The sequence below is a fragment of the Eublepharis macularius genome, chromosome 18 (genome assembly GCF_028583425.1).
Source record: "Eublepharis macularius isolate TG4126 chromosome 18, MPM_Emac_v1.0, whole genome shotgun sequence".
Lineage (NCBI taxonomy): Eukaryota > Metazoa > Chordata > Lepidosauria > Squamata > Eublepharidae > Eublepharis > Eublepharis macularius.
The window spans coordinates 14,677,058-14,701,310 of record NC_072807.1 but is presented as its reverse complement, the minus strand read 5'-3'; the positions used below and the strand labels follow the sequence as shown (position 1 = coordinate 14,701,310).

Below are 24,253 nucleotides of genomic sequence, written 5' to 3'. Positions count from 1 at the left end.
ATTGTTCTGATGGCACCTGAACTTTATTGACCTTTGCAGCCGTTTCAACGAACTTGGTGTCTGCGTTTACGACACTTGTTGGTAAAATCCTCTTACGACAAAATTGTCCTTCAGGTTTTGGCAAGACTTTCACATTAGGCGGGAGATGGAATCCGCCTTGCAGAGGCTATGAGCAAAAATGTTTTTGTTCCGCTTTGTGGCCCCCTGTGTAGGCAGTCACTGGGTGCTGCCTTACCTCTTGTCAGGGCTTTTTTTCTGGGAAAAGAGGTGGTGGAACTCAGTGGGTTGCCCTCGGAGAAAATGGTCACATGGCTGGTGGCCCTGCCCCCTGATCTCCAGACAGAGGGGAGTTTAGATTGTCCTCCGCGACATGGCGCGGAGGGCAATCTAAACTCCCCTCTGTCTGGAAATCGGGGCGGGGCCACCAGCCATATGACCATTTTCAAGAGGTTCCAGAACTCCCTTCCACTGCGTTCCAGCTGAAAAAAAGCCCTGCCTCTTGTAGAGGTCAGTTAAAACTGCTGTAACTGTCACAGCAATTGCATGATCAGGAACTTTTGTGAGTTTTTCCGAGCACAGCGTGCAGCCCTGTAAAACACTACACCCCAGATGCCCAGGCTGGAGTTTCGACAGGTCAGAACTGAATCCCTCGTCTCTTGATCTCACCTGTTCCTACTTCCAGTATTGTTCATCTCCCAGTAGTGCCTGCCCAGAGATCACAAAAAAGAACTGCTTGCTTACCGGTGGTTCTTTGAGTAGTCACCTGTGCAGCCATGCAAGCAGCCTTCCTTCATCACAGTGGAGTATATTTCTGCCTGTTATGTTGCTCTGGGGAAGAACTGGGTGGAAAGATGTGGCTCCACTGCTCGTCCCACTTCAATGTACTTGCAGCTGGCTGCCAAAAATTTACAAACTTAGTTCTAGAACATTCCAGGGAGTGTCCTGTATGGGCGCAGAAATGTCAGTCATGTTGACTGCCCCAACAACCACTCAAAGAACCTCAGCTACAGCTAAGCAACTGAGTTTTTTTACAAGTGGCCCTTTGTTTCTAACCACATTAATTATTATTATTTTTAACACTAATAATTATTATTTTTAACACTACAATCCACATGCGTTTTCCCAGGCATTACTTTCTTCTCTAGCAAAAGGTGGAAGGTGAGTTTAGTTTTTTTTTTCTTTACCCAGGTGAAACGAAGACTGAGAGATATGATGGATTATGAGTTCCCCAGAAATAAAGAAACAGAGGCCAAGGGTCAAAGAATTCTGTGTACTTAGGCCTGGTCTGCTAGGATGCTTTTGGCTGACGGTTTCTCACACATCGGCTACTTCTCCCATCTGGGGGCAGACAGGTCATTATCGCCAGCAGGAAATTTCCTGATGGACTGATGGCCTGCCCCCCCCTCACTTGGGCCAACCCAACCAAAAGTAAAACGGCCACTCGCTGCCCAGAGAAGGCGGCTGCCAGTCAAGGCAAGCCACATATGAATGCACGGCATGCAGGTGGCCACTCCTAGGCCTGGCAAAGCTGCTGGAGCTAGCAGGGCTAACTGGCCCCCCCCTCCTTACCTCCTTCCTTTGAGGGGAGGGGCCCTTGTCAGAGCAGTCTTTCCTTCCCAGCTTGCCCTTGCTTCCCTCTCCGCTCCTGCTGAACTGCAAACTGCTTTTGTACCTGAAGGACTTTCACAAGCAGGTGGCAGTACAGCAGAGCGGGTGAGGTGGAAGGAGGAGGCCCGCTGTTCCCAAGAAAAAAACCTTGCATTGGGCTTCTCCGGGATCTGCAGCCTCGGTCTCCCTCCTCTCTGTATTTGGCCATTCACGAAAGGCTTGAATGTGGATCTAAATATGGAAACACACAATTTCAGTTGATGCCAAAGAGAGCGCTTTAAGCAATTGCCTGGTTCTTTGAGGGGAAACTTTCTTCATGCCCGTCCATTCTCTGTTTCGGGTAGTGAGGGTTGAGGCTGCCTTAATTTGCCACCTTTTTTTATTAACTTTTGATGGTTGGAAGGTTGCTGCACTTAGTCACATCTGAGAGAACTTGGAACAGGTTCTAGAGAGGAAGATGCATTTACCTTCTGCGTTGTTATTATTCTATGGCTGGGTAGCTTGACTATTAAACCAACAGAATGGGGTTTCATAAAACCTGTATCTCTTTGTAAATGCATGTTTTCCGTGATGCAATAGGCCTGCCACTCATAAATAAAACATCTGCAGCGCGCACTTCCAACCCTCGGTATATATGTGTGCATTTGGAAGCTATAACACCACTCCAGGGTGTAAAGTCATAAAGACGGAGGCCAAGGGGTGAATGCCGAGAGGAACAGCGACAAAGAGTTATATATCTTTCCAACTACCTGCCCTAAGGTGGCTGATGCTTCTCATAAGACAGGATCTTTCTTTTCCCCCTTTAATAATTAAAAAAAGCATGACTGCTTCAAAAAGAGACCTTTAAAAAAAGATTTCATGTGTTTCTCTCCCCTGTTGCTTTTCTTGGACGTCTAACCCAATTGCTTCCTCGCCCACTTGGTACTAGAAGGTTCCAGTGGCTATGGAGGGGGACAGCTGATGCCGTAGCCCCAAGACCAGAAGAAGAGGAGGTGTTGCTGGTCCACAGCCCTCTTGTCCCAGTAGATTAGCTGTATGAGCAGTACCAGATACATAGGTTGTCCCAGTGGAGCCAATTCAGATGTCCCTAGCATCTTGTGTAGCACAGCAGCCCTGCTTCTATTCCGGACCTCAGACTGAGAACCAGTGTGGTGTGGTGGTTAGAGAGTCAGATTAGGATCCGGGAGACCCGGGTTTTACTCCCTGTTCTGCCCTGGAAGCTTGCTGAGTCACACACCCTCAGTATAACCTACCTATCAGGATTGTTATGAGGATAAAATGAAGGAGAGAAGAAAGAGGTAAGCTGCTTTGGATCCTCATGGGGGAGAAAGGCAGGTTACAAATGAACTAAACAAATTCTGATTGCTATTGAAGCAGCCGTTCACGTTTACTACTCAAGCCCTCTTTCCCCCAGTTAAGGAAATGTATAGGGAAGGCTCAGCTATCTCTGTTTACGGAATAGCATGGCCAAGTGATTCCCAGCTATGTCAGAAATCTAGAGCACAGCAGCTGCTTGTCAGACCCCCCCCCCCAGGTGGGTTGTTTTTGCAGGACTAAAGTGAAATAAATGTCTACAGGAGAAGGTTAAGCAAGGAGGACCTTTATGCTTGGTACCAGGGCGGGATTTCCCACACATCAAGAGACCTGTTGAATAGCCTCTTAAGGTGCCCACACTAATTGCGGTGCTGAAAATTTTACCAGTTGCAGTTCAGTTATTAACATTTTAAAATGTGCCTGAAGTGGATGTATATGATATTTGAAACTGTTTGTAGATGTAAAAGCTCTGTGGCCAAATACCAATATTTTAGAAAGTTTTTCTTTTAAAAAGTTGACAGGTTCATATCAGCAGGCAGCTCAAATGACAGAACTTAAGAAGTTGGTTCAGATCCATGTCCTTCTAGTCCATTGTCTCTGGGTACTCACAAATAGGGCATGAATGTGATGGGCCTTCCTTTATTGTTTGTTCCCATCTTCTGGCATGTGATGATATACTGTCTTTGAATGTGGAGGTTCTCCAGTTACCTATCTTGGCAAATAGTCTTATCCTCCAGTGAATCCCACAGCCATCAGGTTTGTTGGAGAGAAGCAGTAAGTGTGATCTGGCTGGTGGAGCAAGTAGCAGGTTCTGACTTTTGAAAGCTTTCTGGATAAAAGGAGCTCCCTGGGCCATTGGTAAGTCATCTGTAGTGATGGAGTGGAAGGTAAAATACATCTTTCCCACTTCGGCAATATGAGCTGTCTCAAATATTGGCATTGTACAGGCAATTCAGTATAATTAAAGATGACGATAGCTGAGCCTCCAGTTTGTTCCTGCTCTGTTAAATTCTTAAATTATTAAATGATTTTTAAAAACCAGGATTTTAACTAATTATACTTCAGTATTCCATAATCCACTCCTGATGCAGCTCCCATCAAAATGAGAGTCATCATTTCTACCAGGAATGAGCTCTGGGAAGTTCTCCTGCCTGAGTCCCACTGAAGAGAAAGGGGAGAGGGAAGGAGAGGAGAACACTGCTTTCACGGGAAAGCATCTTTGACATGCTAAAGTTCTCCCTCGAGCCATGTTCTGTTGAACATATGAAGCTCCCTTATACTTAATCGGACCATTGTCCATCAAGGTCAGTATTGTCTCCTCAGACTAGCAGCAGCCCTCCAGAACCTCAAGCAGAGGTCTTTCAGATCACCTACCCCATGATACTTTTAGATGGAGATGCTGGAGATTGAACCTAGGACCTTCTGCATACCTATTGCCTCTTTCTATGTAAGTGAAACCAAAGGATCCAAAGGTGCTTTCGAAGAGTATGAAGTGTTGCTCCTTCTGCATGACAAACAGAAAGATTCATCCCTCTTGATCCATTTGTCTGAGGCAGTCTAAATGCCAGTCAACCCTCCACAGAACTCACGCAGACATCCCGGTGCCTATTCCACCATTTATTATTTTACCACATTTGTATCTTCCTCCTCCTCCAAATAGTGCAGCATAGTGACCGTTACCCTGCTTTATTTGCTTACCGTCCCAGCTGGCAGTTGGCCCACAGTTAGCCGGAGAGTTTCATGGTGGAACGAGGATATGACCCAGGTTTCCATGTTGCAAGTCAGACTACACCTCAGTACATGTTGCATTCCATAATGCTTTGGAAGTTGCATCCTCCATGGAGGAACCAGTAAAAGATATCCATTTTTACACTAGTTTATGTACGTAAGTAGATACAGACAGGGCTTTTTTCTGGGAAAAGAGGTGGTGGAACTCAGTGCGCTGCCCTCAGAGAAAATGGTCACATGGCTGGTGGCCCCGCCCCCTGATCTAAAGACAGAGGGGAGTATAGATTGCTCGGTGGCGCAGAGGGCAATCTCAACTCCCCTCTGTCTGGAGATCAGGGGGCGGGGCCACCAGCCATGTGACCGTTTTCAAGAGATTCTGGAACTCCGTTCCGCTGCGTTCCTGCTGAAAAAAAGCCCTGGATACAGAAGGTCATTGAATTAAACAAAAAGAGCCCCTCTTGGTTTCAATATTGTGAACACCTGCACCAAAGTTCTCAGAAAAATACAACAAGGCAGAAGAATTATTTACCTGAAGCAAGAAGAATTATTTACCTGAAGCATTTGGCTTCTTCACCTCCATTTAAAAAAGCCCCAGCTTTGGCCTTACAGTAGACTCGCTTTTATCTGAGGCAGGCCTGGTTTTTCAGGTGTGGCTCTATGCTCTCTGATTCTTATGAGATGCAAGGTTCTGCTTCTGCGGACTCCAACCCAGACAGTGCCGATCTCAGCCTCAGTGGCACCGTTTTCTCGAAGCTTTCAATTCCTAAGCTCTATTTAATAGAATCTATGCATAGTAAGTAACCAGGTCAGAGAGAGGCAGCCTTCCCATGTTTGAGATCAATCGCCGGCTAATACTTTATCTAGGTCACTTTATTATCTCATGGCAATACCATTCCCATTCGCCTCCTCCTTTTGTAAGACACACTTCAGCTGTGGGGAAAGTGCGTTATCGCATACATATTAAAAACATATACCCATTCTATCTGTATGTAAATGCGCAAGGCACAGCTGGATATTGCCAAGGAGTTTGATTTACTAATGGTTATTATCTGTTGTCGCTGTTCAGTGGCAGAGAGAGCTCCAGCAAGCAGGCTAACATGGAAATCATCTCCCGGTAGTGCCGGCCTGCTTATGAGAATTGTTTAAGAAGATGGCCCCGTTTTTCAGGCTTTTGCATGGCTTGAGTTTTTTAGACTGTCTTGTGTTCCCTTGGCAGGCTTCCTAGCGAAGAGCGTACTACTGCTGGAAAGTTAATAGGGTGTCTTAGAGTGCTTCTTAAGTTTCTCCCACAACTTGACTGCCTCCACTCCCTTCAGAAAGACTGAAGTGGGAGAAAGAAAAATCTGTCTGGTTATGTCCCTGGTGGGACAGAAACATAACCCCGCTCTCCCTGCGCCAGACAAGACTCGGAAGAGAAAAGACCTGTCCCTTCTGCTCTCTGCCTCTCCTTTGTTCACTCTCAGCCCCACCTACATAGGGGGTGCTGCATCTCCAGGAAGAAGCATCCCTTTCTCTCTGCTCCTATCAAGCAGAGCAGCAAAGGAAGGAAAAGCGGAGGACTTCCGGTCTGCCTCCTGGTGCACAAGAAAGCCAGAGAGGTACCACTACATGATTCTCCCCAAACATACACTGCATTGGTGGAACATGAGCGGACTTGGGCCTCTTTAAGTTGGAAAAAAAATCTATCGCTTCACTTCGGCAAATTTCTACCAGATACAATTGGTTATGCAAAAACTGGTATTTTGAAACGAGGGGGGGGGTGAAAAGGTCCATGAAAAAAAAATCCTGTCTTGCAAACATCAGTTTGTGGCCACTTTTCCCTCAGTTTGCTGCTGCTCAAGGGCTTTTTTTTTCTGTTACACTTTCAAAGGCCATTCTTCTTTACATGACCCTAGTTAGTCAGGGATCTCATAGTAAACATCTAAGTTCGTCTGCCCAAACTGATTGGCTTCCTACATCACTGAAGGCAGACATCATCCTCCAGTTGTATCCAGTCTGAATTGAGGAGAGGGTAAAGAACACATCCCCGTTGCCGGGGGGCAGTGTGCCCAGTCTAGTGAGCCCAGACCCGTGTTCCCTGTTGGTTACCAACCTTAAAAAAATCTGCCAAAATAATAAAATGAAACTTGAACAAAATAGAGATTGCTGAATCTGTACCCGACTACATGATTTTAAAAATGTTATTAATTTTAACACAAACTAAAAATATTGTTACAAATTGTAGCTATCCCTAAGAACAAACTGATCAAATACATCCCAAATATAGCCTTTGATTAGATACGTGTACTATTGGATCATATATTTCTAACCAACTGCACATTCATTTTTTCCTTCTTCCCTTTAATATTTTTAGAGAGTGGGATCCCATGCCAGCCAGATGCTATTATCTTCTTTTAAAACCACTGGGATGTCCTTACAGTTTTGTGGCCCACCAGAGAAAGGATGTAATGTTTCCCCCGTCTTCCATTAAAAGTTTGTAGTTGCATAAACTGTGTGACCGCAAAAGCTGGTGACTAAATCTACGATATTTGCAGTGCTGGCAAGTCACGGTTTCAAACTCTTCAGCGCTGTTCTATAATTACAGGAGAGAGCAAAAACTAATGGAATGCAGCACTCTTTCTGGATTGCAGAAGCCAATTTATCAAGTGACTGGAGGCAGCAAGGTATGCTCTTAAGAGAGCACGGCCTCCACTGCTTTACCTTCCCTTTTTCTGTCCGCACTGATGAGGCAGGAAGTAGAATGCAGAACTAGAAGGCACAACGCAGGGGGTTGAAATTATCACCCCATTCCTGACTACAGGCCACAACTCTGTTTTTTTCCTCCTCCAAACCAGAAGAGAGCCTGAATGCCCTTTGTGATGGGGCACTTGCTGCCTAGGTATAGGTGGCTTAGCACTGTGCTTGCTATCAGAGCCAGGTCCGGCGCCACCATTGAGGCGGTGAGGTGGGCACCGAGGTGCCACCGGAAGGGGTGCCAAGGTGGAGGCACGCGCCACGGAGCTGGCATGCCTGCCCCTCAGCTGCTGCAGCCGGCCAGCCCCATGCTGCCACTGCCACCAACACGCCGCCACCAACATGCCCCCAGGCATGGCAGACATCCGGGACAGCGTGCAGAACCTCCCCAGCCACCCACCACGCCTGACTAGGACCGCAGGCATCCTCCGCGCACCGTCCCAGCCACCCGCCAGCCAATGGGGCTGGCTTGCTGCATGATGACATCATCACGCAGTGACAACATCACGCAGTCCAGGGTATGCACGCATGTAGGGGCAGCCACCGGTGCCAGAAACCCTGGTTCCACCCCTGATCAGAGCACAACTTCTCTCTTCAAATCCCATTTTCAAAAGCCTCCATCTAATAAATTATGTGACAATAAATCAGCTGATAACCTTCAGGCCTGCTTTTACCTGTGCTGGTGGAAACATGCACCACCAAAGTTAATTTCATCAGAGAGCAGGAAAAGAGCCTGCTATTGCACCATTTTTGGCTGATCCACAAGATCTAATCCACGTGACCCAAAACTGGTCAGAGCTGCGCAATCTGTTCAGCACGCATAGTGGGCCACGTGGCAAACTCTGTTGAGTAGCCAGATGGATTTTTAGCATATGATGCAGTTAGCTCCCCCCACCGCAAACTCGTGGAAGGCCGAAAGTTGGTCTGGCTATGTGAGGCCACAGTTTGGCCAATCATTTGCCATGTGGCATGTGCTGGACAGAATGCTGTGTTCAAATGGTCCAGAAATCATGAAATGTTACAGCAGGCAGATAAGTCAACATTTACTTGTTAATCTAGGACATGATCCCCTGGGAGCTCCTCCCACACAAGACCCACTGAAATGAACATCATTTGTGTGCGAGTCCCTTAACAGTTTGTCTAAACAGATAAAAATAGTCTTTCAAAGGGAACAGGATGATCTTGCAGATAATAAATGAGGTGGGGGAGAGGAGAGTGGTGTTTTCCCTCTCCATAACAAAGCTCTTGATTTCTTCCTAGAAAATGTCAGAACTACAGAAAAGTTTTAATCAAGGAATATACAACCCTGTCCCTTTAAAACTTCCTCAGTGAACTTTAGGTTCCTTGCAGGAGACTTCTTGGGCTGGCAGAGCCTCGGTTACACAAGTTAGGTCCATAGTTCCAACAGTTTGGTGTAGTGGTTAAGAGCGTGGGACTCTAATCTGGAGAGCCGGGTTTGATTCCCCACTCCTCCACTTGAAGTCAGCCGGGTGCCCTTGGGCTAGTCACGGCTCTCTGGAGCTCTCTCAGCCCCACCCACCTAACAGGGTGTTTTGTTGGGGCGTTATTAATGACATACTTCGTAAAACGCTCTGAGTGCGCATTAAGTTGTCCTGAAGGACAATATATAAATTGAATGTTGTTATTATTATTATCGAAGAACAAGGAAGATAATGCAGATATGAAGCATTTTTATACTGTAGGAAACGTGCATGAGTGTATACATAAGATTTGTAAGAGGCGCTCACAATCGTTTTTATTTTTTGAAAAACGTAGCATTTTCTAATTTATGGAGCTGACAAAATTTTGTCTAAATAGAGGACCTATTTCTACTTAAGAAACCTTACGCCAAATGGTTCTTAATTGGATTTTCATGCTGATTGACAGCATTTCATTATAACAGTAACTTTCTTTGGCTAGATTGCCATAACCCTCTTGTTTTGATTCTCCTCCCCCCCACCTCCATCAAAGGTCTTTTTTATCCCCCCACCCCCGAATTCCCGGCAGCAGCAGAACCACCATTGTGAAAGAGCCTTTTAGCACCTTTGTTGTCTCTCTCCCTGGTGGTGATTGGGCCCAGCTGGTTGTGGAGAAGAAAATGCTCCCCTCACAAAGCAATTCTGTCCCCTGCCTCCACAGTTTCAATAATTTTAAGAGCCCCCGAAACCTGTTGAGGATTCCAAGTAGCTTTAGATGTGGAATGAGTGTTAAATATTAGTTATCGGGAGACTAGGGCCCCAGGGACGGAGGGAGATAAACAACGACAATTAAGGCAAAATCTGCCATAGTAAACAAAATTTACCAGAAACAGATGCCCCAAACCATTTGGGGCAGATTGATTGGAGGGCAACAAGGAATCGTTTTTTGTCTCGTTTACACTTTGCAAACCCCATCGTGATAAACCGGGTGGATAAATATTTCATACATTCCTGATTTTACTTAATTTTTTTCCTTCCCAGCACTTCACAGTGGGCTTGCTCTCTCCTGGCAGTGGCCAGGCCTAAGTTTATCCAGCATTCACACGGAGCAACTAATTGGCTATGAAGGCCCCTGTGTTTAAATGGGCTTGACAGGAATTTAAATTTTGTTTCAATCAAGCTCCGCGTTCATGGCCTGCTCCACTTTCTAATTTTTAAATTAAACATGATTTTTTTTGAAGCTGCAGTTTTACTTCTCCAAGGTCTCTGAGATTTCCACTGCAAAGAATATTCAAGCCTAGATTTCATCTTTTGGAGGGGGCCTTTGAAAAAAGGATACTGGCTGCGTCAAAAGTTTGTCTGCTTGCTTGGTACTGTTTGAGATGTTAAACACCTTTTTATTTCTGTAAACCAATAGTGACATATAATTGAATGAAGCAGACATCTCTGCTCTATAACACAACTGTTGATACGTTTTAGCATCATGTGTGAGATCTTGTGGTCAATTCTGCCCCAAGGACTTACTACTAACAGTTGAAAAACATGACAACAGAGTACAGGAATTCTGAGTATAGTGGGCAGAGGTTCTTGTTGGGGTGGGGAGGAGACAAAAAAGGGACTGAGTTTGTATAGTGCAAGGAAAGGCAGTGGATCTTATCTACCAGTTTTTCCTTCCCCCTACTTGTTTCAGTCTCCAGGTTTTTCCTCCTCCCCACTTGTTTCAATCTCAGGCTGAAAGCATGGATACCTTTATCGGCAGGGTTTTTTTTCAGCTGGAAGGCGGTGGAACGGAGTTCCGGCACCTCTTGAAAATGGTCACATGGCTGGTGGCCCCGCCCCCTGATCTCCAGACGGAGGGGAGTCTAGATTGCCCTCCATGCTGCAGCATGGAGGGCAGTCTAAACTCCCCTCTGTCTGGAGATCAGGGGGTGGGGCCACCAGCCATGTGACCATTTTCGCCAAGGGTGATACAAACTTTAAAAAACTCCCCCCTTGTTCCAGCTGACCCAAAGTGACATCATTGTGTGGTCCTGGGAGTTAAACACATCTTTTAAAAAAACCAAACTTGCTGCTTCAGTTTTCTTCCATATCGTGTGTATAACCTACAGGGATTGCAGTGATAGTTATATTCTTAAGTGTTATATAACTGTTAAACAGAATCCTATGGTGGAATTTCCAAGCCAAGCTTTTCTAGTCCGAGCACTCGAAGGCTGGGGGCCAGGCCATTGTTTTTTGAATCAGCTCATGGAACTGAGCAGCTGAAAAAAGTACACACTTGTAAGACTTGAGAAACTTCAGTGTGAAGCCAAGATTGTTAATTCTGACAGTCCACAGTACATTCACTCAAGGACATGTCAGTTCCCTAAAGTTTTAAGAATTACCAAATCTGAAGACTTTTATTCTCTTCTTGCTCCCTCCCCCCCCCCAATTACCCTGAATTCATCTGATCTAAGAGGAGCCAGTGCCTGGGATCTTGACAACAGTGACAATTTTAATGAAATCTATATTATAAAGCTTTCTACCTATGGACCTTTCTACCTATGGACCAACAGATTTCCATAGCGGCTTCTGATAGATGAAAGCAACATGACCAACTTGGCTTCAGGTGGAGCAGGGCTTCTGGCTCATTGCTTGGCAGTGGGGCAGTTAGCAGATAAGCCTCTCCCAGCTTTCTGGTCCCACACTTGCCCAGGGGAAACAGCCCCTCTTCCAAAAAAAAGTGTTACTTGCTCTTTTGAAAGCCGTTAGGGATATTGCCACCCAAAGAAACTACAAACTTCTGAAATTACATGTCTGCCGTGTCCTGAACTAGGCTGGCTTTCCCTGCAAAATAAGTCTTTTGTAGCTCCTGGTATAATATTATGATGATGATCCAGTTAGCCGCAGTTTCCCCCACCTGACCTAGGCTAATCTGTCTTTCCAGTTTGAAGAGCAGCATTTGACTTCTTGGGAAGTAACCTTAAATTGTAATCTTGTAAGAATTCCAGTGTTGTATCCTTCACTCCTCCTCCTAATGAGGTTATGACCAAATGCTCATTATAATTGCTTTAGACTCCTTTTAATTTTCAAGCTTATTAATCATAAGAAGAGTTATTTAAAATTGCATAAATTAATCTTAGATTAAAAGCCCATCAAAGCCTCGAAACAATTAAGAATAAGTAGGATTTCCCTGGGGCAGCAAGTTTTATTTTAATAGTATAGCCAGGTGGATATCAGAACATTTGAAGTGTGGGGATGATTAATGTTTGCAGCAGTTTTAAGGGAGAATTTTTTAAATGGCAACTCTCACAGCTTCATCTGGAGCTAACTGTAGGAATCCAGCTCATTCTGTCTCATGTATGTTAATGAACATTTTAATTACAGAGTATGGTAAGGTACAGAAGTGTGCAACGAGCCAAATTTGCCATTTTAAAATGGCTGTGGGCAGATGTGCCTTAGTTGCTCTTTTTCCATTTCTAAGAGCATTTTCATTTAGTAGTTTGAAAACCTGCAAATATCCAGACTGCTGAAGGGTTTTGTGTAACCCGAAAGCTTGCATTCCAACTTTATTGAATGCTGGCTGATTCAAATAAAAGGAATCGTTTCACTTGTCCTGTTTCTTTGTTGTTGAGAGGGAGCACAGCAAAAACTTTCCAGCAGATAAAGAAATGCAAACGCTTGTGTTATCGTACAAGAAGTTCATTTTCAGTTGCTGCTACAAATACTGTTCAACATGTGCGCAGTGTTGGTTGTGGTCTGGGCCGTGTGGGTTAATTAGATGCACAAGGCTAGGGCAAAAGGTGCAATTGGGAACTGGTGTTGGGGAGAATCTGGTGGCATTGAAGAAGCGATGGGGATCTTGAAAATTTCAATGAGAAGAGACTTAGGAGGCCTAAAAACAGGAGTATATAGGGGGAAGGTGACAGTAAAAACCATAAGTAGAGCTAGCTGAATCAGACTGGTCCATCTAGTCTAGCATCCTGTTTCACACAGTGGCCAACCACTTGGTCTGGATGGCCAGACAAACCAGGCATTACTACTCCTCATTGCTACTGGTTTTCAGAGGTTCGCTGCCTCTGTCAGCGGAGGCTCCTTTCAGCCACTATGGCAAATAGCCATCAATAGACGTCATCTCTATGGGTCTAAGTCCCAAGCTCTCAGTGCTCGCAGCCATCACTGTTTCCACTGGCAATGAAATCCATAATATAATTACTCATTCAGTAAGGAAGTATTTCCTTTTGTGTGGCCTGAACCTATGTCTATAAACAACTTCATTGGGTGCCCCTGAGTTCTCGTACCATGGGAGAGAAAGGAAAAAGATCCCTCTGTCCACTTTGTGTAATTCTGCAAACCTCTTTCATATCTCCTTTTAGCCGTTAGCCCCGGACTCTTCAGCCATTTCTCAAAATAAAGATGCTGCAAGTCCCTAAAGGCTTGCAGCATCCTGTGAAGGTCTCTGAGATCAGTGGGTATCTCAGATGTTTTCTGCAGGAGACATCTAAGCTATTCATAGCTAACCAGGGAAGGAACTTGGCTCCAACCGCTCCACTGTCTGCCAGGGGTGCAGTTGTCGACTCTTTCCTTGCTTCCACGGAGGCTGTTTTTGCCATGGTGCCCAACCGATGACCATCGCACACTGTGCAAGATCCGTTTCAGGAACTCTTCTGCTGAGGTTCAGCCAATCGATTGCTGATCAGAATTGAATAAAATAGGGAATGAACTGCTATTATAATCCTAGCATTACAGGAAAGGCAGGAGAGAGATAGAAGCAGGTAAAAAAAAAAATGAACCCGCATGTATATGCAAGGCAAGTTTCAGACAGAGGCTGCCATGTTCCATCAGTGGAAGAAACCCACGTTGTATTCTCATGTGGAGACCACCAAAGGGCCTTTTTAAATACCTCAAGATGAAGCACCTAGTATTGTTTTTTTCATCAAGGAGAGCGGTGTTACTACTGCACTCTAAGCAGTGGGAGAAGATCTTTTTACAAATAAGGCTCCGTAGCCATGAAGAATATTTATTTTCTCTATTTGCTTTAAGCCCACACAGACAGTGTGCTTCTTTCTCTATTTCTCTGCCAGCCCGTGTTGTCCTCACAGAGTCCTGACCAGTAAGCGTGCGATGCCCCCAGCCCTAATGTGCCATTAATGATAGGTTAATGTACAGTATAATGTTTGTTGGGCTCTGGGTTCATTACACTTCTGAGCGCAGGGTCTTTCTGCCGAGTGCCCACGGTCCCATTGCATTATATCATGCAATAAAAACACCCTTTTCATATCACACACTAATAAACTGTATTTGAAGGGCCATCTGAGGGTTCCACAATCCTTCTTGATAAGGCCGCCTCCGAAGTGCAACAGTTGGGAACTTTTGCTTTTATTTTATTGTTCTGAATGCAGGATTTCCTCGGACTGATTTCGGATGAAAAAAAGCAATTGTTCCCTTGGATCTGATTTATGGCTTGGCTGAGTCTGCTCCATTTTTGCCTTTGCTTATCATGTCTAAGAATATGGAATGCCCGTGTGGCTTATTCGTGACGTTGAGCCTGCTTTCAGCACAGACACACACACACACAGACAGACACACCTCAGCTAGTTCAGTCAGTCCGTTTATTGTTGCAGTCATCAACCAGTACGTAGCAAACAAGTCAAGGATGCACAAAAGGAGTAAATACGTGCTGTAAGGAATTCAGAGCCTCGTTATCAGTGCTAAAATTATTAAAATATTATACTGTCTGCCCTTTGTTTTGCGTATTGAAGCACAAAATTTTGCCACTGTGAGAATGGTTTCATTAAAATGGTCAGGAAGGAGGTGTAAAAGTAGTTCCAAAATCCTTGGGAATATAATGAATGCTGCTGGTCATCTTTCAGAGAGTGGAGTTGGTGGAATCAAATAACTCCAGTCTTGAGGAGAGATATAGTAATAGTAGGTATTGAAAGAGTAAATAGAAGGAGAGATGTACTGATTGCCAAGTAGCTTTGGGGGAATTCAGTGACCTTTTGAGTTATGTCTTCTGTGAAATGGGAAAAGCCTGTTCTAGGTTGTCTCACTTAAGGAAGTAGTGTTTTCTCTGAGTAGGAACAGAGCCTTCTGTGTAATGGCCCCAGAATTAATAATAATAATAATAACATTCGATTTATATACTGCCCTTCAGGATGACTTAACATCCACTCAGAGCGGTTTACAATGTATGCCATTATTATCCCCACAACAAAACACCCTGTGAGGTGGGTGGGGCTGAGAGAGCTCTGAAAGAGCTGTGACTGACCCAAGGTCACTGGCTTCAAATGGAGGAGCGGGGAATCAAACCTGGCTCTTCAGATTAGAGTCCTGCCGCTCTTAACCACTACACCAAACTGGCATTTGTTGCCTTTCATCTGTCTGACATTTAGGGTGCAAAGGCTTTTCTCCATAGAAATGCTATTGGATTATCTTTGGCTTGATAGATTCTTGGAAGCTGTTCATAAACATTTTTAATTTTATTTAAAAATGTGCTACAATTTTGCTATATTATAAACAACTATGCTTTTTAATAAAGTACTTAAAAGGTTTTAATCAACTTGGGTTTGTTTGTTTACATCATTTATGCCCCACCCTTCTCTCTAGTGGGAACCCAAAGAAGCTCACATCATTCTCCTCTCCTGCATTTTATCCTCACAGCAACCCTTTGAGGTAGGATAGGCTGAGAGAGCATGACTTGCCCAAGGTCGTCCAGCAAGCTTCCATGGCAGAGTGGCCATTTGAGGTTTCCCCGATTCTAATCCAACATGCTAACCACTACACCACTCTTTTGTCTTCTGTAAACATGCCGTCAAAGTAAGGTCCAAATTAGAATAATAAATATTAAAATGCTATGTAATCGGGGGGGAAGTACTAGTGTCACAGTGCCTCTATATAAATCTTGTCTTGTGTGACCTCATTTGGAATACTGCACAGAGTTTTGGTCACGGTATCTTGAAAAGGATAATGTACTGCTGGAAAAGATACAAAAGACAGAAACCAAAAATTATCATGAAGCTGAAGCAGCTTCTCTACAAAGAAAGTCTAAGGAGTCTGGGCTTGTTTGTTTTTTTAGTTTATATAAAAGACGACTAAGTGGAGACATGATCGCGGTTTATAAAATTAATCATGGGGTGGGAAAAATGGAATGGGAGAATGTTTTCTTCTTCTCCAGGGCTTTTTTTCTCGGAAAAGAGGTGGTGGAACTCAGTGGGCTGCCCTTAGAGAAAATGGTCACATGGCTGGTGGCCCCACCCCCTGATCTCCAGACAGAGGGGAGTATAGATGGCCGAGCTGCACGGAGAGCAATCTAAACTCCCTTCTGTCTGGAGATCAGGGGGCGGGGCCACCAGCCATGTGACCATTTTCAAGAGGTTCCGGAACTCCGTTCCACCGTGTTCCCACTGGAAAAAAGCCCTGTTCTTCTCCCATAGAAGTACAGCTGGCAAGCATCCAATTAAGCTGCGGGGGGAATTGTTTCTGGACAAAGTATTTTTTTTGCTCAATGAATAATGAATTACTGTGTGAGTAAGCAGGAGTCTACAGCTTATGACTGAAGAGCCAAATGTGGCTCTATACAGAACCAAATATAGTGCTTCGAAAAAAATAAAATATTTAAAAATATTTTTTTAAAAATAAAATATTTAAATTGAGTTGTATCAGAGGGGTAGGGGGATGCTGGAATATAGTATGTGGGGCTGGCAGGCAAAGGTGGAAGGGCTTTTTACAGTGCAATTTTAAGCAGTCGCACCCTTCTAGTTCACAGAAGTCAGTGGGCTTCGAAGCATTAACTCTGTTTAAGACTGCAATGGTAGAGAGGTTTTACAGAAAGGAAGGCGGTAGATGCGACCAGTTGAGTGATCCGAGTGCAGAACATACACAGACTTATGTCAATTCATTAAAACAGTAGTATACATTTATTACTTATTGTGAGGCTGGACGTATAGAATTTCCTAATAAAGAATTTTGCAGCAGCCAGTATTTGGGCTGCAGAAACTTGATGAATTATTAATCCACATGTCATATCCGGTTGCATTGTTTATTGAATGTTCCTACTATTGATGGTATTGACCGATTGTAATCTGCCTTGAGTCTTAGTGAGAAAGGCAGACTATAAATAACATAAAAAAAATAAAACTAGACTAATTGCAGAAAGTTTTTAAACAGAAGAATGTCTTTGCCTGCATTGAGAGAGGTCTCCTGACTGGTAGGAGAGAGGAACGTGATTGCAGATGCCGTCAGTTGGATGGTTGGGACACCTTGTTTCTAAGGTTCAGGTTAAATTGAAAGCCCCCCCACAAACGGAGAAGGAAACAGAACTTACACGGAAATACAGTTCTCGGGTATACCAGCCCTCTCTCTTGAGCTGTTGGGATCCTGCAGTATGCTAAGAAGGCAGCACATCTATAAGACAAAATATGGCAGTCCTTGCAAAGCCAAGCCACAGAGTCAAAGCAACGCCATCCACCAAGAGGAGTTCGCCGTCGAATGGGTTAATCCTCCTGCAAAAGCCCAATCGTTTTTTAAAAAGTGGCCCTTCTCAAGAAAATGAGATGTGACAAGTTCATTTAAAAAGCCCGGTTTGTCATTGTTTATCTCATTTTCGGAGTTGGCACAGAGAATTAGGCTGGCTGACACTCACCCGTCTCCATCCCCTGGCTGAGCCGACCTGACCTTTCTCGGCTGAATCGGTGACAGCAGAAAGAGTGAACTTTCCCCAGAGTGTTTCAGCATGGTTGAGTGGAGGTACTTGGGCCAAAACACAGCCCTGGTTGTGATCCTAATATGAGCTAAGAGCAAAATCCAGATGATGGCAAAGCAGTCTTGTCCTGTACTTAAATCTGGGTGGCCCAAATAATAGTTGTGTGATTCTTGTGGAGATACTGAATTGGTATTCAAGGATTGGCCTGTTTTGTTCCTGTGATTGTAAGAACTGCAGTGGCCATGTCAAATGAGAGCAATATAGACAAACACGAAGAATGTGTATTTCTGCACCTTTGCTTTTCGTGTTTTCCCTCTGCATACAAAAATGGGAGCTTTGTTTTCTCACCTGCTTTCTTGATTGAGGCCGTGCGACTGATGATACCACTTTGAAAGATCTCTGAGCAGAGGTTGTGCTCCCTGGGTTTGTAGTTTTCCAGCACGCTTTCCGCACAAAATAAATAGTTTCAGAAAGAAAAGTCGGAATTTGGCCAGTCTGTTGCGGCAGTAAATTCTTAACCCTGATGAGCGGACAACTCTTGTCAGGGGAAATGCTGACAGCAAGAGGAAATGCGTTCCAAACTCCCTGTAAATGTATGCAATATTACCATATAAAGGAAATCTCGGCGAGAATATTGAAGCCTCACAGGAGGTCGCCAGTTGGTTTGGGGCTCAACTCTAAAGTGCATCCATTGATGCCAAAAGGCACAATGGCCAACATTCCCTTGAACCTAATCCACTCTCTTCTTAATCCTCTTTATCTCCTACTTGTGTGCTGTCCTTATTTCTCTTTTTCTTAGGAATGAGTACGTCTGGTTGACAAACGGGTTCTGTCTCTTCCTAACCTGGAACTTCATTGTACCTGCCCAAACTGCCAGTTCCGTTTCTGAGGGAGGTGGCTTGGGTTTTCTTTGGTTGGTTTCATTCAGCCCGTTTATCCGTGTCTGTCAATACCGGTAGCAGTCCTACTTGTCTTTCACCTTTGATGAACTTTTTGGCATTCAGTTTTGCCGTTCAGTTTTACCGTTCAGGCAGCCGTGGGTTTTCCCATGCCCAGTCCCTTGTTTTTCATGACTCTTCTTGCTGCCCCTGGGTCTAGTCTAGCTTGCAGAATTTGGTGATGTCAGCCAAAAATCTATCACCCTCCAAATGTCTAGCCGGAGCAAAACTTTTCATGTCTCTTCTCTCATTCCCACAACCTTTGCCTATTGTTTCAAGTTTCTGCTTAGAAAAAGATCTACCATCTGTTCCCATCTATTTAGCTGGTATAACACCATCATCTAGACAAGAGAGCTGGTGTGGTGTAGCAGCTAAAATACCAGGCTGGGATTGGAGATACTTTGGTTTTAAAACAAAAAAACAGAAACCTCAGCCAAGAAGTTTCCTAGATGTTGGGCCTCTCTGGTTGGGTAGCTGTGCTTGTCTGCAGCAGAAGAGGGAGACCCAAGTCCAGTAGCACCTTAAAGACCAACAAGGTTTCCATGGTATATGTTTTCAAGAGTCAAAGCTCTTTTCATCAGATACCTTGACAGAGCTTGACTCTTGACATTTTGTTGGTCTTTAAGGTGCTACTGGACTCGAATCTTGGGTCTCTCAATTTTAGCCTTCTATACACAGTTCTTATGAGGTTGGAATGAAAGATCCACATATGTTCCCCTGAGCTCCTTGAAAGAAGAATATATTCATAGTTTAGACATATTGTCTAGTCCATTGTTTCCTAACCTTTTTCCCATGGAGGAACTCTTAAAACTTTTCAAATCCTGAGGAACACCTACGAGACCATTTGCAGGTCAAAAAAAGTTGATGGCGGGGAGCAGAATTCAGTTACGGCCGAATTATCGTCAAGAACATTTATTTGTAAAGAGCTTATCAGTCTATGTATCTATATGTGTGTCTATCTATCTACATCAACGTACATAAGCTTAATAACTGCAGTATTTCAAGGGATATTTGGAAATTTTCATGGTAGTTCAAAACATTTATTTCGTTCACGATTTCTTGTGGAACTCCTGACAATGTCCTACAAAACCCTAGGGTTCCATGGAACCCTGGTTGGAAAATACTGGTCTCACCAGTGTCTACCACCTTCAATGCAGTACCAGATTTATGTATTACAGGGCTGCTTTCCTCCCAGAACAGGCTGAAGGTGATTGAGTAACTCTTGCAAATATTATCCTGGATTTTCAAATGAGTGTTGGGTTTGTTTCCTGTCCTGGTAGATGTGGTGCTGGTGCTGGTGCTGGTGGAGAGTGCCCTCAAATCATTGCTGACTTATGGCAACCCTTAGCAGGGTTTCATGGCAGGAGACTAAGGGCCAAGCTACACATGACGAATGACACTTGAACAGCAAGTGTATTTCTCCCTGTTCACTTGCCCTCCACTCAATCCACTTGCCGTTCAAGTGTCATTCGTCATGTGTAGCTTGGCCCTAAGAGAGGTGGTTTGCCGTTGCCTTTCTCTGCAACCCTGGTCTTCTTTGTGGTTTCCCATCCAATTGGTAGCCAAAGCCGACCCTGCTTAGCTTCTGAAATCTGATGAGATCAGGCTCACCTGGGCTATCCAGATCAGGACTCTGGTAGATGTACATACTTTTTATTGTATCTGTACGTAGAACAGCAAGTGATATTCTAAGTGGCAAGGAAAAGCACATTTGGAAGCTAAGCCTTCCTAAAACTCTTCTGCAGGGTTTGCCACCCACCAGAGTCTGTCAAAGCAGCAGGTGCCTGCCACTTCATTCCAAGGAGCTGGCTTTTCACACAGCTGACTCTTCCTGCCTACAGAAGAAATTTATTTAAGGTTGAGCTGGGGGCAACTGCCTGTCAGAAGAGCTCATACAATCAAATTGCTCTCCTGTTCTTCCAGGCCACGTCTGCTAGCTGCCATCTTATTCCCAGACTCTCCCTTGCCCTGGCTGAAGCTGAGCAAGGCAAGTGACCTTCCCATGAAGGCGAGATGGTTTTTCCACAGCAGGGAGTTCTCTGCTGTAAAGGAGATTCATGGAAGAAACCGACTGACTTTGTTTAATGGCTGGTTTTACTGGCCCAGTGCGTGCGCTCTGCTTTTGTCTCTGGGACCTTGATTTGTTTCTCTCTTGATTCTTCCTTGACCCTTGTTTGCCAGTTTTGTTTGTGGTTGGCTTATTTAAAAGGCCAGGCAGGTAATTGTAGATTTTATTGGGAATAAGAACATTTGTTCCTTTCCTCCAGGGATCGCCAGGAGTTTTACGAACACTTAAGTGAATTTAACCTCCTGGCATTCTGTGAAATCAGTAAGAGTAATTACTGTAAGAAACTAGGGTGCCAAAGAGAAAGCACCAGGTGGGGGAGGTGTGGCAGATTTCAACTCGGACAAATATATCCAAGTTTGGCAATCAGAAAAATAATGCAAAAAAAGAACTATTGTGCCAGTTTTTACTTTTCCTAATTCTAGTTGTCAAATTTTGGGGGGTTTAAATCAAGAATCAAAGGAGGAGGAGAGGAGAGGGGAGCCATTGTGTTGGGGCAGGAAAGGAAGGAGCTTGGGGTAGAGAGGGGGCACCCAATATTGTGGGGTTGGGAGAAGCATGCGCTTTGTACCTGATGGGTGGTGCTGATCAGGAGATGGGAACAGGTGAGGGACAAATCTGAGCCTTGGGCCACGCCAGGGGCAGAGAAATTTAGACTGGACCTAAAAATACTTTGTATCATCCAGAGCAATTTAACCTCACACGGGTTTATTAAAAAGATCTGTGATGTCAGCTAGGCATAAAAGGGACTTGCTTGGCCAAATACCGGCTCTTAAAAATGAACATGGTATGAACAGAATGGTGGAGTGTTTCTAGTACAAGATACAGAGAGGGGCGTGTCGTTTTCCTTATAGACAGAGTTATACCTAAGTTTCCATCCTCTGCTCTGAAAATACGGGCAGAGATAATGTCCTGTGTATAATTTTCTTGATAACCCCTAACCCTTTTCATTGCCTAAGGTGCTAGGATGAATGATATCTGTAGATCTATGGTTTTAGGCAATTAATTAATTAATGCTGTTTGTTCTGCTTCTGTATGGCTGGTGGGCCATAACAAAGATTGATGGACTAACTTTGCTCCATACGGTGTCCGCCTTCGTGATTGTGATTGTTGTACATGGCTGTTGGGGAGCAAAGGCCAGGAGAACCAGCTGATCCCTCTTACGGGTGAGGAGGCTGGGGTGACGGTTCCTTCGCACCTTCATCTTGACTTCTGCTGCGTTGTCCTTTGATCTTATGCTGCTTATGTGGAGCCACATCTCTGAAAGGCTGTACGGCAGTGTGGGAAACTGCAAGGCTCGATACACTGCAGTAAGCAGAATGCAAGACCCGTCCAGGGAAGTGAAAGGTCCCAGTTCACCACTCAGCCCTAATTCCCAGCCAGTAGCCTAAGACAAGCCAGCCTCTCTCAGACGGACCTGCACAAACACATGTGCCGTTGTTGACTCCGAAAAAGAGAACTGTCAGGGCCCCTTTCCTGTGTCCCAGAAACTTCGGCTTGTGAGTCCAAAGCAGGGGGATGCCTCTAAATCCATCACTGGTTAGGGGTTCTGCGCATGCTGAAACTCATTCACTCCTTTCACAGTTGATTCATCTCTTGATGATGGTACTATGACAGAACCCAAAATAAAGCATCTGGTAACTTCTGCAAGCTTCTGGGAATCATTCCTTTTTATTGTTATTATTATTTTTTTCCTCGAAGGAGTGGTCTAGCCTGTGAGATGACTGTGGAAGTCCAAAAGACCTCTCCTGTTCTATGAGATCTCCCGTGTGGTCTGGACAAGGAGGAAAGGAACTTCTTCCCGTGTTCCTTTGTAGCTCTCAATTCTGTTCCCCTGTTGCTGTACGTTGAAATAATGGCCAGCCCCCCTCCTGCCGTTGCGCTATCCCCCTGAGCCCTGAAATGTTAAAGTGATGTACCACTAAATCAATATTGGGAGGACAAGGATATATAACCCTGGGAGGCAGGTACGAGAAATTCAAGCCCACCTCTATCTTCCTTCAACTGGTCCATAACAGCCAGTGCACCCTTTGCCTGAGTGTAGTTGTTCCCTTCTCAAATTGCACCTTTAAAGAAAAAAGAAAAAGACGAGTGTTGTCCCTGGCTAAAGCTTCAGGTGGGCCTTGACCATGGAAGCTCATACTTCGCATGCAGAAGACCCCAGGTTCCTTTGGCATCTCCAGGTAGAGGATTTCAGTAACGGGGCTAGGAAAGAACCGGAGATCCACAGCAAGATAGAGCACATCACGCTGCACTAGAAAAGAGACTGCTAAGGCCGCTTAACATTAGGAGGAGCCCAAGGCCGATGGCACATGCTTCAAGTACTGCAGATTTCAAGTAATGGGCTCTTGAGAAAGGCCCTGCCTGAGCCCTTGAACCGCTGCCTGTTAGAGCATCAGCCTGAGCGGATCAGTTCTCTGACCGTTTTGTATGTTCCTAAGCAGGGCTTTTTTTTTGGGAAAAGAGGTGGTGGAACTCAGGACCGCACTTTGGGTCAGCTGGAACAAGGGAGGAGTTTTTTAAAGTTTAAATTGCCCTCGGCGAAAATAGTCACATGGCTGGTGGCCTCGGCGAAAATAGTCACATGGCTGGTGGCTGGTGGAGATCAGGGGGCAGGGCCACCGGCCATGTGACCATTTTCAAGAGGTGCCGGAACTCCGTCCCACCGCATTCCTGCTGAAAAAAAGCCCTGTTCCTAAGATGCTTGAACCTCTTGGCTGAGTCTGCCTTTGCTTCTCTTAGGGCCACCTCTTCATCGTCCAGTATAATGATGGCAATACTGAGGTCGTCTCCATGTGGGTGTGCCGGATGTTGGAAGAGAGGCGTTCGCAGCAGCAGCAGCAGGGATCACAGTGAGCAGAAGGGAGGAGGAAAGTCCAGGCGACAGAGAGAGACTGGTGCTGGCCAAAATCCACAAGGACTTCTGTAGGAGACTTGGCATGTTAACAGCGTGTCCGATGACGGTGTTTGGGTACATGCGGTGGCCGCTCTTTATTCTGGGATGATTCTTCTGGAGACTAACTGAAACCCCCTCTGAGGATGGTCCATCCCACCACAGGCTACAACCTTAAGATATTATTATTATTATATATTTTATTAAACTTCCAGTATATTTCTTGAATTCAGAGTATTTTTACACATTTTTGTTACTTTGCTAGCTTAAACAACTTCGTGAGCAGCATGGATTAATTCCTGCATATTAATTTAAACTTCTTCTTTTTTTTTGGGCTGTGGACTGAAGGATAAATCTGTTTTGGCTTTTCGTTTTAGATATTGATATAAAATGAAAGTCGGCCAGCCATACAAAATATGACAATAATGATCTCAAAAGAATAAATACTGTAAGAAGTATCAGTCACAGGGGTGTGTACTATATTTTTCTTCATTGTAGGTCGGTGCGTTATTAATCCAAGTAGGAAAGGAAGCGGTCCCATAACGATCACTAATTTTGATCTCTAAGAACATAGCCATTTTCCTGCCATGTCCGTCTGGCCTGGACCGTTTCCAAGTGTGTTTGCTCAGCGGGGGCACAACGAGCCGGCCACCCTCCCTGCCCGTACTGCAAAGGATGGAATTATCAACTCAGTACAAGTGTGGTGGTGGGGAGTGCCCTCAAGTCATAGCTGACTTACGGTGACCCGCCCACAACCTCACAGTGTTACATCAGACTTTTCTTCAGTGTGCAGTATGGGCAACTTTTCACGATGTGACAGTAGCTTGAAATGCCTCATCGTGGTAACTGCTTCCCATGGTGAGCCATTTGTGATCT

At 44.8% G+C, this 24,253-nt stretch overlaps 1 protein-coding gene across 3 annotated transcripts in view; it reads left to right on the top strand.

Moving 5' to 3' along the window:
- Positions 1-23,605, top strand: part of MAP2K5 (mitogen-activated protein kinase kinase 5) — a 192,855-nt gene extending 169,250 nt beyond the window's left edge. For all 3 annotated transcript variants that reach the window (XM_055002633.1, XM_055002632.1, XM_055002634.1), the window contains one exon: positions 23,227-23,605. In XM_055002633.1, the coding sequence (XP_054858608.1) occupies positions 23,227-23,340 (114 nt within the window). In that variant the 3' untranslated portion in view covers positions 23,341-23,605. The remainder of the gene's footprint in view (positions 1-23,226) is intronic.
- Positions 23,606-24,253: the final 648 nt, after the last annotated feature.